The 16,859-nt window shown below is 40.8% G+C and overlaps 1 protein-coding gene across 1 annotated transcript in view; it reads left to right on the plus strand.

The window, feature by feature from the left end:
- tdrd9 (tudor domain containing 9) overlaps positions 1-16,859 on the plus strand; it is a gene marked incomplete at both ends in the record, with an annotated part of 42,065 nt that overhangs the window by 12,938 nt on the left and 12,268 nt on the right. The window contains 14 exons of the mRNA XM_080851646.1: positions 642-746; positions 1,280-1,377; positions 1,527-1,658; positions 2,022-2,181; positions 4,879-4,942; positions 5,632-5,695; positions 6,302-6,346; positions 8,198-8,251; positions 8,861-8,977; positions 9,378-9,485; positions 10,891-10,991; positions 12,829-12,999; positions 15,342-15,450; positions 15,989-16,219. Coding sequence (XP_080707772.1) covers positions 642-746; positions 1,280-1,377; positions 1,527-1,658; positions 2,022-2,181; positions 4,879-4,942; positions 5,632-5,695; positions 6,302-6,346; positions 8,198-8,251; positions 8,861-8,977; positions 9,378-9,485; positions 10,891-10,991; positions 12,829-12,999; positions 15,342-15,450; positions 15,989-16,219 — 1,559 coding nt within the window. The remainder of the gene's footprint in view (positions 1-641; positions 747-1,279; positions 1,378-1,526; positions 1,659-2,021; positions 2,182-4,878; positions 4,943-5,631; positions 5,696-6,301; positions 6,347-8,197; positions 8,252-8,860; positions 8,978-9,377; positions 9,486-10,890; positions 10,992-12,828; positions 13,000-15,341; positions 15,451-15,988; positions 16,220-16,859) is intronic.

The following is a 16,859-nucleotide window of genomic DNA, read 5'->3' on the forward strand; positions in this document are numbered from 1 at the left end:
TAGGCCTACTATGGTAGGTACATGATTAAAGGTAACACAAAAATCCATAAATATAATGTGTTATTATAAAAAAAAGAAAGAAAAAAAAACGATTGTTAATAGTTTTTTTTTTTTTTTTTTACCTCTAATAAGATTGTATAAGTTGTTATTACTATAATAGAATACTTTTGAATATGATTGTCTAATTTACGTTGTCTGTTTGGTTTTTGTTCAAAAAATCTAAGAAAACACTTTGTATCTGTAGACTAATGCTAATAGTCTTATTATTGCCATTTGATGACAATTGTTCATATACTGTAAGCCTACATAAGTGTGTTTATTATTTTGAACAAAGGTTAGGCCTAAATGTTATTTCACAAGTTTCTAAAAGTGCCCCCATTTTTTTTTAAATGCCCCTGGATTTCAGAAAATCGTTTTGTCATGTATAGCCCATTAACAAGAATGGTGAAGTCTTGCAAAAAATATTGGTTTTATGCCCTAGCTTTGAACTAGTAAGTGATAATATCGTGATAATATGAAGATCAAATATCAAGGCGGTATGCAGCCACGACCCAAAGTGAGTGCCGATTTTTTTTTCAGTCCGATGATTTTTTTTTGCTTTAATCCCTGAGTATTAATTACAGTGTTTGTGTAATTGACAGTAATTGATTTCTGTCTGGCGCGGCACCTGGTTTGTGACAAAGACACAAATTACCGCTCTCTCCGCCTCACATGGTCCTCCAAGACAAACTGCAACCAGCGCAGAGGTGTGTGTTCAACCATCCACTCTTCAAATCACAGATTTTCACACTGTCTGGCTCCATGTATTAGTGTTGTAATTTAGTTTGTTTCATATGGGCTCAAAGATAGTTTAACGTACTGCATTCACTTGGGACGTGGGAATAGGGTCTGTGATTTTGAAAGGGCCATACTCCCCTTGATCAGCCAAATTTAGGTAAGAAGTGCATTAGAACCGGCTTGCACCAGTTCAAGTGATGATCCATCTTTGCGTAGTTCAGACATAAATAGGCACCACATAAATGTAATGAGTTGCACCATACAAATAGTTTTAGCGTAACACAAAGTAATACATTTAATTTTGTTTTCTCCTAATCCTTAGGTGTAAGGTCCATCGTAAATAACATCAGTAGGAAGATGCAATTTAACAGGGTGTATAGCAAGTTTCGACGTGAGGTTTAAGATACTTTACACCCAAACTCGCGTTCGACTGGTGCAACTGATGGTGCCGATCTGAATGTTCTGTGCGCACCACTATAGAATGTTTTGTTTGGTGTTTCAGGGCGAGCTGGACGGGTCTCCAAGGGTTACTGTTACCGTCTGGTCACTAAAGACTTCTGGGAAAGGGAGATCCCAGACTTTGTTGTTCCCGAGATGCAGGTTATTATTATTATATTTCTGCCATTTTTGGCACACTGTGTGCTCCTGTGTGTATATATGTGGTATACAGTACAGTTCACTCGACCTTTCTGAAAAAACACACCTGTTTAGACTAAACAAGCAAACTGTGTGTTTGTGTCCATGTCTAGCGTGCCCCTCTAGACAGCATCCTGCTGAAAGTGAAGCTGCTGGACATGGGTGACCCTCGGACTCTCCTCTCCACAGCTCTCTCCCCTCCCAACCTCAGCGACATCGAGAGGACCGTGCTGAAGCTCAAAGCGGTCTGTGTCCTGCTCCTAATGACAACTGTCGTGGAAACACACGTCTTAGAATTAAAAAGTCATGCGCACCGGAGCAGACACTCCAACAGGGTCCCTGTTCATTTCCCAGTCTGTCTGATCGGGGTCACGTCAGCAGGCTGTGTCATACCAATCCCCCCCCGCCCCACAGTTTCCCAGTCAAACAGGGTCCTGTCGAGCATATGTAAACATTTATAAATATTAAAAAAGCTGTAATTTAACCTAGATAACTGATACATAGATTAATGTTAAACATTTTCTCAAGGATAAAGCATTAAGTCACACGTACAAATTTTAATAGGACCATGCACAATCTTAAGTGCATGTGTGTGTCTCTGTGTGTAGATGGGTGCCCTGTCCGTGAACAGTCCCAGTCAGAAGCGCTACGACGGGGACATGACGTTTCTGGGGCGTGTTCTTGCACACTTACCTGTGAGCTTGCACCTGGGCAAGATGATTGTTTTGGGGCACGTGTTTGGCGTTCTGGACGACTGCCTGATCATCGGTACGTTTCTTATCTCTCTCTTCTGCCCCTGTGTTCTCTCAAACTCAATGCAAACGACACTGTGCAAACACAAGGTCATATGAACACAACCATTTTGGAGCTCGCTACATTTACCACCTTATGACTCCTGCCCCATTGAAATGTTACTGTGTCCTTGTGTCTTGTCTATACAACTCTATGCTGACTATGCAAGGACTGGTGAATCTCTCCAACTCTTCTATTTCCTTTTTGTTAGGTGAAAAATCCAAATTCAATGTCTCAGGACTCCGGAGTTGTAGATCAGTATATTTATTCAGTAACAATTGCAATTGTGCTCACTTACAGCTGAAGAGTTAGTGCTAGGATTTGTGCACTGATGAGAGTTATCGTGTGCTTTCCCAAGTGCTAAAGCGTTCAAGTGCTTACACAGTTAACAGTTCCATTTTATACTATTTCTTTCCTCCACATTGGGTAAGAGGTTTTTCTATAGGTGGACTCAAGTGTTGCTTGTTGGTCATCTTTTGAGAAACGTACATTTCCTCTCCCTAACGTGCATTTCTTCACCCTGCCCAAACTGTTCTTGTTACCTCTGACTTGCACATTTCAAAAGACACTCAGAATAACCCCCAACGTACACTTCCTCTCCCCAACGTACACTTCCTCTCCCCAACGTACACTTCCTCTCCCCAACGTACACTTCCTCCCAACGTACACTTCCTCCCAACGTACACTTCCTCCAAACATACACTTCCTCCCCCTGCTTTAGCTGTTCCTGTTTTCTCTGCCTTGCACATTTCACATGACACTCAAGCAAATTTTCAGCACAGCATTTTCTATTCTATCAATTTTCAGCTACTACTGCTTACCCACTAATGATCACAATGGTTGTTTCTTGATTCTGTATATACAGGTGGTTTGCCACAGCAAGAGAGTAGGCCTCAGCTAACAGAATAAACAAGCAGATTCAAATGCAATAACAATGTCCTCATTACATTTCCCTATCAATTTCTTTGTGGCTCATTAACACAGCACAAGGATGAAAGTGAAGCCATTTCAACATTGCACAGGGTTTATATACTTTAGATTTACCTAATTATGACACCATAATTGTTTCTAATGTCAGCAAGAATAGCCACACTCGACTTGAAGTCCTTGTGTGTCATCCCAGCTGCACTTTCTAAAATGCAAGGATGTCAGTTTTACACAGGGTCGGGCAGGCACATTTCGACCCCTCTTATCACCTCTGAGCTCACCCAAACATATGCAGAAGGTCCCTCTCCTTACGCATATAACTCTTATGCAGACTACATGGCGTCAGCACCTAATAATCTAAGTTACACACCCATAGAAAAGCCATGTTCCAGCTTACATAAGCACATCATTTATGAAAGGTAATTATTAATACAAGGCACTTGATTCATACATTCTTAAGTCATGAACAGTGTTTTGAAATGATTTATATCACTTTTCTTTTAGTTTTGGTTGTTGTCTCCTGTGTGTCCCTGATTTGACCCTTCTGCTGAAGGTAATTTTCACTACCACTAGACTTGGAGACTCAATCAGGCTCTGGTCAAACAGAGAACAAGGATTTATTTTTGCATCTGCAGATGGAGGAAGTATGGCTTCACAAGAAGATTCACCAGCGTCTCTGACTACATCAGAGAAGGCTGAGCCTTAACTATTGTAAGATAAAATCAATATATCATATAAAAGAACAGTGAGTAAGGTTCACACGGGAAAAGTATAACCACAGATGACCAGAGTCATAAGTCATTATGGATACCAACCTGAGCATGTTTCTCAATAACAACTTATGCCATGGTAAGATAAGACCGAACAACAACAGTATTTCACCATAATACCATATGGCACACTAGATAAAACTAGAAGTGCTGATGTTGAAGCTTGTGATCAACTAGACTAGAGGGGACTAGACTATATGAAACCATTGCACAATTAAGGATGAAGGGAGGGGGCCCTGTTAGGCCCAGAGTGACATCACAGAATTAGGAGATAAAAGGGTGATCATTTCTTGTGTAGAGGAGAAGGCCTTCTCCTCTACACAAGAAATGATCACCCTTTTATCTCCTAATTCTCCTTAATTGTGCAATGGTTTCATATAGTCTAGTCCCCTCTAGTCTAGTTGATCACAAGCTTCAACATCAGCACTTCTAGTTTTATCTAGTGTGCCATATGGTATTATGGTGAAATACTGTTGTTGTTCGGTCTTATCTTACCATGGCATAAGTTGTTATTGAGAAACATGCTCAGGTTGGTATCCATAATGACTTATGACTCTGGTCATCTGTGGTTATACTTTTCCCGTGTGAACCTTACTCACTGTTCTTTTATATGATATATTGATTTTATCTTACATTATCTCAATAGTTAGTATAATATTATAGAGTATAATATCTTTCACCCCGGGAAACACCTGCCACTCTAATCCAGGCAGTTTCTGTCGACAACTGTTTCAAAAGTGTTGTCGACATAAGTATTAATCAAGCTTTAAACTCTAAGAAGCTGCCAGACACCGAACAGAGGACCCTATTATCTTCAGCCCTGTCTCCCCCATACTCCCTCCTTCCCTGCCTTGCTCACGGTTGCCAACTATTTGAGCAACAGAGGCAACTACAATGTGTGCCATTACTTTGAAATGCTGTCTGAACACATGCTAAGACATTGACACCACCTCTCTGTGCCTTTTTCTCTTCCCAGCTGCTTGTGTTTCAATAAAGAGCTTCTTTAATGCACCTCATCTACAGCCCTTGGCCGGGTACCGGTGAGTCTCTCACTCTCACTCTCACTCTGACTCACTCAAACTAACGTTCTCACTCTTACCCACTCTCTCTCACTCCCTCTCTCTCACTCTTACTTTCGCACTCACTCACAAAGTCTTTCTTTCTCTCTGTGTCTCTTTCATTCACTCTTTTCCTCTGAAAAATTAGATTCAAAAGAAGCTTTATTGGCCTGACCATAACGCTCTACAGTATTGTTAAAGCATTTGGGTTGGGTGTACTGTATACACAAGATACATCAGAAGGGGAAGGGGAGAAGTGGAAACAATAAAACTATTTAAATAAAAAATCATCAAGGGAGTAGGATATTAACAACAAGAAACATGAACTTATGTGAATTTATGGGCTATCCCTTTGTCTCTCTCTCTCACTCACTCTTTGTCGCTCTCTCTAATTCATCAACACAAAATGTTCTCATGTCGTAAGACTGATTTCTACTGTATCTATTGTTCCCTCTTCTGGTTTTATCTGTCTGTGTAGAATAAATCAACATCCGATGCGTTCATTGTTTTAAGGCTTACTCTGAAATGGGCCTAAGCCTGAATGGGCCTAAAATACTCGTCACTGGGCCTAAGCCTGAATGGAAACTGTCGTTCACCCAACAAAAATAATTCACCTCATTTCTGCTTTAAGTGATCTGGTGATTTGGATTGTGTTATGAAATCTCCCACAGGAGCAAGCTAATGTTTGCAAATGCCGTTCCCAGTGACTATATTGCCTGCCTCAATGCCTTCAAGGTAAGTGCTATGTGTACCCCCCTGCCCCCCGAATATGCAATTGTTTAAAAACATTCTACTAGGTCCACAACCGTGATGTAATTATAAACATACAATGTTCCATAGTACTTCTCTGTACAATCTATTTGTGCCTAATGTAAGATAATTTTAGTTCAGTATAGTTTTATTAGGAAGAATCCATGATCTATTTAACTTGAGGGGCCCATCAAGTTAAATAGCTCATGGGATCATGGGTTCGCTACCCTAATGTATCTGTTGTTTGCAGAAATAGACATAAATGTGTCATGTGGTGTGAAACATGTCCATGTCCTAATAAAACTACTGAACTGAAATTATCTTCCACTAAACATTACACATTACACTGTTAAATTATTGATGTTTTTAATATTTTTGGTAAGTCTGATCACATCCTTCTATCACAGCTACATGCTCCACATTATATGGCTCCTGTGTGTTTGTGTGTGTGTGAGAGTGAGTGTGTGTCTTTGTATGTGTATGTGTGTGTGTGTGTGCGCGTGGGCCCTTCATTTCACATGACCGCAAAGGTATTTCACCCTACAGTGATGTTTATGATGTTTAAATGCTGTGCGTGATTTTGTTTTTAAGACATGGCATTCTCTTAAAACAAAGGGCGAGTTCCGGCATGCCAAGGTAAGAGTGCACACAGTGGGTTACTGCTGAAATGAGTATGCTACAATGTTATTGCTCTTATATGTTTGTTGACTCTCAAATGTCATTATTTGTAAGGCATTGAAATGATGATTTTTCTCATAATATATTTATAGTTTTATGGATCTACTTCAGTTTGTATTGTTGCTGTCTCATATGACATATTTGTGTCTTGATCTAAGTATTACAAAATATTTTAATTTGTGTGAGAAAGGGGAACTGGGCAAATAAAAACGTTTTTGTAAGACTTAGATCAAGATAAAAAATATATAAATATAGAAAGAACCAACTAATTTTGCAGAAGTGTCACAAAAAAAATGGGATCTTGGATGCAGATGTTGCTTCATGGGGAGATCTTATGATTGTCTTACAAAAGTTTTGCTCATGTAAGGAACCACTTTCCAGACCAACGACTGAACTTTTGAATTGTTTATTGACTGAACTGTTTATTATCCTACATCTGGTATAATGCTTAATCCCATGGAATTTGGTGTTTACACTGATAAGGATCAAACAGTCACACAGACAAATGGAGGTATTTGTCACCTCCAGAGGGGGGTTACCTGCAGCCCGCAGAGACCAGAATTCCCATGTTTCTGAGATCTATGTTAAAACGAATTTCTTCAGCCGCAGGAATGAGAAAGCTGTGCCACTCGGACTGAGCCTATTCAAATGAACCCAAACATGACAAAGATATCATCTTAATATGCAATACCACACTTAGAACCCTTAATTCCATTCCCCTGTCCTTAATGTAGCCCTAGTGGGGGAAAGCTGTATGTCCTGAAGCAAAACAGTCACATGATAATGCGATAGTGAGATGCAAAGTCATGAGAGTTAGGCTCTCAGTTGCAGGGTGAGAATCTTCAGATTGAAAAAAGCAGATGGCCTTCAATTTTCAATTTCTCATTAGGTGAGGTTTATAGATCAGGTTCCAGAACTGTATTGTTATCGCTACCCCCTGTCTCTGGGAACTCTCTCGGTGCTTTCCCCCACTAGGGCTACATTAAGGACAGGGGAATGGAATTAAGGGTTCTAAGTGTGGTATTGCATTATAAGATGATATCTTTGTCATGTTTTGGGTTCATTTGAATAGGCTCAGTCCGAGTGGCACAGCTTTCTCATTTCTGCGGCTGAATAAATTCGTTTTAACATAGATCTCAGAAACATGGGAATTCTGGTCTCTGCGGGCTGCAGGTAACCCCCCTCTGGAGGTGACAAATACCTCCATTTGTCTGTGTGACTGTTTGATCCTTATCAGTGTAAACACCAAATTCCATGCGATTAATCATTATACCAGATGTAGGATAATAAACAGTTCAGTCAATAAACAATTCAATAGTTCAGTCGTTGGTCTGGAAAGTGGTTCCTTACATGAGCAAAACTTTCGTAAGACAATAATAAGATCTCCCCATGAAGCAACATCTGCATCCAAGATCCCATTTTTTTGTGACACTTCTGCAAAATTAGTTGGTTCTTTCTAGAATCTAGATGGTCACTGTATATATATATATATTTTTTATCTTGATCTAAGTCTTACAAAAACGTTTTTATTTGCCCAGTTCCCCTTTCTCACACAAATGAAAATATTTTGTAATACTTAGATCAAGATACAAATATGTCATATGAGACCGCAACAATACATACTGAAGTAGATCCATAAAAATATAAATATATTATAAGAAAAATCATCATTTCAATGCCTTACAAATAATGATGTATCTTTACTTCATGGCTTTGGTCCTCCATAGCATAAGAGCTTTATGTTTTGTAAATCGCAGTCCATGTATGCTGAATTTCTATATTTAATTTGTATTTACCCATCGATTCTAGGATGAGCTGGATTGGGGGAAGGAGAACTGCATTTCCATCAAAAGAGTCAGAGAGGTACAAACACACCTGTGTCTTGAGGAAGGTCAAACAGTTGACCTTTCAAAAGGAAGAACATCAAAAATCACAATAATAGCCTTATATTGGTAATTTGATGGAAAACATAATAGGGAGGTTTCTAAAAGTGGCACCAACCTAGAGAGGAGTCTTAGGCATCGATGGATATTTGTATACTACTTTTGTGTTGTATGTCAAACTAAAATAAGCCCAACATCTTAGAATGCATTATTATATGGAAAGCAAACAAGGATAGGCACAGCAGCAAAGCAGTCTAGGTATGCAGAAACTGCACCAAGAAACATCCAGTCCAGGTCAGAAAGATATAGCTTTGGGTCCAGCAAAGATGAAGAAAGCTTTAATAACAGAAAACACATTCATGATAAAATATATGAATACTTTCTTTCACAACTTTATAAACCCAGAAGCAAAAACACTCATAAATGTCTAAACGTATTCATAATGCATCATTGCCACTGTCACATATAACTGTTAATAAATAGACATAACTGTACTCATAACGCTTTATGATGCTCTAGTATAGGCCATACTCAAATATAGAAATGGAAGCTTGTAACCATTTGGTTTATCTGTGTTTGTGGTTTTCAGGCTGCAGAGTTGTTTGAGGACTTGAGGAAGCGTGTGGCCCAGTTTAACATGCACTCCAACTCCAGCCACTCCTCCCTGGACTACACCAACCTGCACATGCAGAAGTTCATCTTACAGGTGTGTGTGTGTGTGTGTGTGTGTGTGTGTGTGTGTGTGTGTGTGTGTGTGTGTGTGTGTGTGTGTGTGTGTGTGTGTGTGTGTGTGAGTGAGAGGAAAAAAACGAGGGAGGGATGGAGGGGGCAGTGTTCATGTGGGATTCAACTTTAGGGAATGGTAAGTATCAAACCTTAATTGATTATAATAAATTATAAAATAACAAAAAATCCCAGAAACTGACCCCTGCTATCTGTTGGCTATTCACAGTCCGAAAGCTCATTTTGACCTTGTCCCTTTGGGTGCAGGAGGACATGCTGGAGAGTAACTGGAGCTTTTGTTTTTGTGTGTGTGTGTGCGTGTGTCTGTGTGTGTGTGTGTGTGTGTGTGTGTGTGTGTATGTGTGCGCTTGCATATGTGTAAGGTGGTAATTGCCGGAGCCTTCTACCCGGACTACTACCTGCAGGGTGAGCTCGATGACGAGCTGGCTGCTAAGGAGCTGTCTGGCTATGACCCCTCCACCACAGTAGTGGTATGTGCACACCAGTTCACACTGACTTAACTGCAGTGCTACCTCCGCATTTGACACTTGTTTGGTATTTTCTACCTGCGTGCTGGTTTAGAGAGGAGTCAGACCTGGACGAAGCTTTTTGTAGCAAGATAAGTTTACTTGGTAAATGATGATACAGTACAACCACCAATGCAATGCAGTCAAGAATGATACATCAGCTTTACACCGATAGCTGGAGAAGGCCTTCTGACCAAATACAAGAAATGTCCAAGCATTTAAAGCTCAGTTCTGTGATGTCACTCTGGGCCCCGAAGCCACCCCCTTATTGATCATGAAATGGTTACATATCGTCTGGTCCACTCTGTACATAGTAAAAACACGTTATTCTTGTGGGATTTTCCCTTTACAGAACTTCTGTATTTCATCTGCTGACACTCCTCTTATGTAAAAACAATGCGCATTGTCTGACACTCCACTTATATTTTTAATTTAGTTTAATTAGGTGCTAGACTTCCAGGCAGAAAACACCGTTAACACTCCCTTATCCCACTGTCTTTGCCTGTGAGAGCGCCCAAGTGGCATAGAGGCCGAGAGCGGTATTGCAGACAGATAGAGCTTTAAGAAAAGTTATAGACTTCACGAGAAACTGCCATTGACAGCGGTGAGAGCGCGTTTAAGAAACAGTTAAAGAGGTGGAATCTATCTCAATATAAAATTATTGGTCTTGTATTGAGATTATACCGATACAAAAATGTTAGAAAAGATGCATCGCAATTCATCCCACATTGTATCCGGTGCACACTTTTTTGATCCGGGCCATCGCATCGTGAGCTTTTATGCCGGTGCATCGATGCGAACCGGTGAATCTTCCCATCCCTAATTTCTTGTGTTGATCAGAAGGCCTTCTCCGACCACTGATGTTCATGTATCATTCGTGTCTGCATTGCATTGATGGTTGTATAAAAACGTCCTCTGGGCCATATTCTTCCAGTTCCTGTTGTGTTTTTGAGATAATGTTTATCCCCTGGTTGCGTCACTCACTGTCTGCACCTAACTACGTGGGAACACAGACAATGGTAGAGAGATCCTGCCAAGTACAGAACTGTAACCAGTTCAATCATATCATAGCCATCCTTTTTACTCAATTAAGATAAATGTCTAGTAAGACTAGTTCAAGGAGCATGTTAGCCTAGTAAAGGTGAAAGGCATATGCTGAGGAACAAGAAATTCTTCTCAGACCTACAGCTAGATTAAACTACTCACTGATATGTTTTGTTGTTGCTGCTTAATAATATGAATAAAAAGGGACACATGTTTGTGTAGAATACACACCACTGGATTAGTGACCATTAGGTCACATCTACAGTACGGAGCTTTTTGAGTGTTTGTGCGCAGTTGACCCTGTATGACCCCCGATCTGTCTTAGATTCGCAACATGCCACCGTTTGCTTTCCTGTACTACAAACAAGTCCAGTCCCTGTTCCGTCAGTGTGGCCAGGTCAAGAGCATAGCCTTCGACAGCACCAGGTAATGTGTTATTTCAGTTTAAGTTAACATTTGCAGATACAAAGACTTGTCCTCGACTTCTCATCAAGAGATGAGCGACCTCTTATTGCATATGTAAGGGATAATGTATAGAACGCAGGTCCTTATCGGAAAATAAGTCCCGACAGGGTGAACCGGACACCGACGCGAAGCGGAGGTGTCTTGCTTCGCCCTGAAGGGACTTATTTTCCGATTAAGACCTGCGTTCTATACATTATCCCGCTTATTATACGGTTACTTGCCACAACAAAACAAAAAAACAAATACACTTAACACAGTGTGTCTTTTTACAATGTATTTGTTACTATACGTAGTGTTAAAAAGCAGAGAAATAGTTCGCCAAAGACGTTGAACTTCAAAGACGTTGAACATTCTTTAGAACACAGCTGCTCAACCGTCTGCTGAAACTCCATTGATAAGTTAGTGTGGAATACTTGGGGAATGATACGAAAGACCTATATCAGAGGCACAAAACCCGTTGCCATTGACAGCACAGCGGTCATTATATGCAGGTCATTATATGAAAATAAGTACCTGCGAACGTTGGGGATGGCCCATTCAAATCAACGGGGCTTTTTGGAACGTTCTGAAGAGCCGTATAATAAGATCAAATAAGATCCATTATTTATGGAGTAGCTTTGATTTTACAGAATAACATCATTGGCAACTAGAAAATGCATTTCCTGAAGGAAATACCAGTGCATGAAATGCAAAAGTTAAGAAAGAACGAATAAAAGAAAAGTGAAAGAAGGAAGGAAGAAAGGAAAGAACAGTAAAAGAAGGAAAGAAGAGTTGAAGAAGGAAAGAAGAAAGGAAAGAAGAGTGAAGAAAGAAAGAAGAGTGGAAGAAGGGAAGAAGCAAGGAAAGAAGAGTGAAGAAAGGAAATTAGAGTGGAAGAAGGAAAGAAGAGTGGAAGAAGGAAAGAAGAAAAGAAAAAGGTAAGAAGAGTGGAAGAAGGGAAGAAGAAAGGAAAGAAGAGTGGAAGAAGGAAAGAAGAAAGTAAAGAAGAGTAGAAAGAAGGAAAGAAGAAAGGAAAGAAGAGAGGAAGAAACAAAGTAAGGAAAGAAGAGTGAACAAGAGTGGCTCTGGATAGACAGTAAAGAGAGAGTGAAAATATTGAAATAAGGAGAAAAAAAGAGTGAAGCAGAGAGATGGAGTGTGAGAGAAAGTAGAGTGAGAGTGATAGAGAGAAAAAAAAGTAGAGTATGGAAGGTGTCTATTAATATTCCTAGTTATACAGTTGAATGGAGAGGTACAGAGAGAAGAGGACCCTTGGAGGCTTGCCGCAGGTGTCAGTGAAGCACAGGTGCAAGCCAGTTTAATTACCCTATTATGATGTCATAATGGCCCAATGTAAGTCAATGGGAAAATTTAGATTCGTTTTTCTTTAATAACTTAAAAAGTATAAAGTTTAGAAAAGTGAAAAATACATAGCATAAGTGTCCTTTACAAGACCTACGCGACAAAGTTTGAATGAAGTTTCTACGTTTAGCGGTTCGGGCTGAATTAATCGCAGAAAAAGGTAACAAGAATAAGAAGAAGAAGAAGCCTAGGAATAACAATACAGGGCATTTCATGCACTGTAATAATTGTTTGAGTGTGTGAAAACGTAACAACAGATGCACATCCTTTCTCAGGGAACTGATGAGAAACCGTTCACAAACGAGTGAGGGAAATGCTCCAGAGACTTGACCTTGCTCCACGAACATTCCGTTGCTCTAGTACTGAAGTTATAACTGTGTGTTCACATCTGTGTATGCATGATCTGTTTGTATAACTGTACCGTGTGTGTGTGTGTGTGTGTGTGTGTGTGTTGTAGAGCATATGTGGAGTTCAGCCGGTCAGCAGGAGCGGGTGTTCTCCAGGAGGTGTCTCTGGCCCTGCTGCTGTCTCAGAAGAAGCAGGAACTGAAGCTGACCGTCTTCTCCAGTGAGGAGGTGGAGACTCACGCCGGGGAGATGGCCATGATCACACACCTGCGCAACGCACGGTACACACGCGCACACACACACACACACACACACACACACACACACACACACACACACACACACACACACACACACACTACCCTGCGCTATTCCTCGCACACAAAAACACACTTGCACAATGCAAACTACACGACTCACACTACACTGCTAACAGTGTGTCTGTACACAGGCACGTGCACAGACATTTTGGGGGGCAGGTGGTCATACTAAAAAAGAAGGGCAACCATCGCAGAAATTATTTATGAAATAAAAAATAATAAAGGAAAAACACAGTAGGATATTTTTTTTTGTTTACAAACTAACTTAAATTATCATGGGTTCCTCTGGACCAGGTAGGGTAACAGATTCTCCCTCTTTTGTTTTACTAGTTGATGGCCTGATCCAAGATAAAAGAGAGCTGCTACCCTGAGCTGCTTACTGCAGCTCCCTGTGCTTCTGCATTTGGAGTCACTCATGTCCCCTCACTTTTCAAAACAAGTCGTTTCGACCCCCCCACTTTTGCAGTCAAAATAGTGCGTGCGTGACTGCTGGTCTACTAGTCCATTATTTTTTCCATTGCTTCACAATTAAATCTGTTCCACTTTATCAGTGGGGAATACCCACAGCAATATAAATCCAATCCGCGTTTTCCTGGTGTACTACGCAGCCTCATCACGCACGCAGATTCAACTGTCATTCATGTTCATTCATTCTCTGATTTGATCGTCGCGCTAGAAGCAGACCACAGAAATGGACATACGGATTTTTTTTTTCGAAGAAGAAAAAGTAAGTCAGAGTTGCCCAAGTTTTACCCGTAGTGGACAATTAAGGACCACCCAATGGACATTATCTGGCTATAATCGTATTGTTATTGCCATAACAACCGTGAGCTAATCTGGCGTTAACGTTAGCTAGCTAATGGCAGTTTTTCTAACGACAGCAGCGACTAAACACACACTCACCAAAGTGATTTTTTTTTTTTAATGTGTCACTCATTTGTATACCTCTCTTTGACTCACACACGAAAGATGATGTCAATGCCACAATTAATAAAATGAACATTGGTGTGCTGGGCATGCTGTCAAGCTTTGTCATGTATGAAAACTATTTCCCCTACGTTAACCGTTTACTTCTGGCAGCTTCCATCCTTAAAGACTATGGGTTTCAATACACATTTGGCCATTTCTGACCTGAACAGTCATACTTTAATGAGGTGGTCAGTTTGAATGTAGCCAACATAATTATCAGGCTACCAAACCTATATCAATTGTGAATTTGATATGCTGATAACATGATTTACATCTCAGAGAAAAACATGGTAAAATGCACCAGAATGCGGGAAATTGCATCTACGTTTTTCAAAATTTTCTGGGGGGGGGACCCCCAGACCGCCCGCTTAAACATGTCCCCCCCACTTTCAAATTGGTGCTGACGCCCAAGGAGTCACTCTTTTCTTGGCATTATGCTGCAAATTTTGTAAAGGAGTTAAACAAATGTTGTGCATTATAATCAAGAGTGACTTACATAATCTCTATAAAGCTGACAACACAATACACACACATTTGTTTCACTGTTTTCTGACAGAGTTGAAGCATAAGCAGCATTACACTAATAATATACCACAATATACCTCACCAGACTGTCATGTAGCTCAACTTAAGACTACCTTTCATTTCAGAAATTACGGTTTTACAAAACTAGTGAACTTGTCTAATTTGTACAACAGTAAAACTGCCTTTAAATTATCTGCCTGCCTGCCTGTCTGCCTGCCTGTATCTCTCTTCCTCTCTCACTTCCTTAAACATGACCAATGCATCCTGGGCTGTTGTTTATGATTGCAAGGCCTTTATGGCTTTTAGTTTGTTAGCTCGCTAGGTTTTAGACTGAAGCTGGTAATGCTCTGCAGACACATTTTATAGTCTCATCAGGATTGCTTGACTGTCTCAGGATATGCATCTGCAAGAGAATCGCTTACACAGGACATTCCAGACAGCAGGATTCATCTGTCTTTACCACCAAGATGTTATCATTACCTCAATTTCTTTGTGGATATTTCAATGTGATTTCAAGTGAAAAATAGTCCATAATACTATCTTCTATTTTGTCAACGAAAATAAAGAGAGATTTTGGACAAGTTTTAATTTTTCAAACTACATTAAAGTCTTGTTTTTTTTTAATCGACAATATTGCATGTTGTATAGTCCAGTTAGTGTTTACTGACGTTGCTGCCATGTCATCATTGTCTTGCTTTAGTCATGAAAGAAAAGGTAATTGACAAACATATTACGTCATTTTTAACTAAATTAACTCAACTATACAGCAAACAAAACACCAACTAAACCAACCTCTCTCTGTTCTTCAGAGTCAATGTAGACTTACTGAACCACACTGTGTCACCTGTGGATTTCTTGAGCAACATTAATCCAGAGAGGCTCCCCTCCAATCGGGTCTTCATCGTCAACATCACTAAGGTCTGTGTGTGTCAGCATCCTGGGTTCGTGTTCGTGTGTGTGTTGGGGGGGGGGGGGGGGGTGTGTATGACATTGGCTAAGCAAATGTGTTGGGTCTGTCTGCGTGTGCAATCTGGGGTGTTTCTTTAACTACATAGGATGTGGGGGTGTTATGCCTGTCCGTGCAGGGTCCTGATAACAGTGGACATCGGTCATGTTGTCTTTTCAGCTTAGACAACTGGCTCTTCATATTCTGGTACCAAAACTGAACCCCAAAAGATATTGGTGATGATTTTTATACTTCCTGAGTTTAGTTCCCAGCTAGGAATTGGCCATTGAAATGAATGAGAGTGGTAATAGGTAACTCAGTCCAGGACTTTATAATGGTCAGGTTCTCCATGGTGTTATCGTTCTCCATGGTGTAATGGGTCTCCATGGTGTAATGGGTCTCCATGGTGTAATGGGTCTGCATGGTGTAATGGGTCGCCATGTTGTTATAGTTATCCACGGTGTAATGGGTCTCCATGGTGTAATAGTTCTCCATGGTTCTGCCCTGCAGGTGATAGAGGTGGGGCACTTCTGGGGCTTCCAGGCAGGCGAGGCGAGCGTGAACAAGCAGCGACAGCTGACGGCAGACATCAACGCGTGTGAGCTCCAGCCACTCACCTCCTCACTCTACCCCAACTTGCTGTGCCTGGCCCCCTTTAGCGACGAAGGGGAGCTCGATGCTTCCCCACGCTACTACAGGGCCAAGATACTGCACGTACCCAGCAGCTCTGCGGAAGTGGAGGTACACAAACATACACTGCTACTGTAGGGCCAAGATACAAGATGTGTAGACACACACACAGGCAAATCTACTACAGGGTAAAGACACTGCATGTCCTTGGCGGCTCTGTGGAAGTACACACACATAAACACACACATAACATAGATATGTGTTCATACACACCCAAACTGCTACTACAGGGCCAAGATACTGCATGTTCCTTGTAGTTCTGTAAAAGTCTATAAACACACACAAACATGCAGAGCTTCAAGGCAAAGATACTGTATGATCTTGGTACCTCTGAGGAGATGTGTGCACACCAGAGGAGGCTCTTCCATTGAGGAAACGGAGGAAGAACCTCCTCAAACTTTTTGAGAATGTATTTTTGTAATTGAACTGACTAAACTCCTTTAAAAATGCAGTTTGATATCAGTATTTAATACTATGAATATTATAATTTGTTTCCCTGAGTTAAAATAACATTAGCACCCCCTATCGTAACAAGAAATTTTCGGCACGGAGGACGGCCTCCTCTTGGCTCCCATTGAGATCAATGGGATCTGTCTCTGATACTGGCGGCTCGTGGGGCTCATTCACTTACATTTCCCAGGGGAGGAGGTGTCAGGTGCTGTGTAGAGAGGGTGTGTCTGGACGCTGCTAT

The sequence above is a fragment of the Sprattus sprattus genome (assembly GCF_963457725.1).
Source record: "Sprattus sprattus genome assembly, chromosome: 14".
NCBI lineage: Eukaryota > Metazoa > Chordata > Actinopteri > Clupeiformes > Clupeidae > Sprattus > Sprattus sprattus.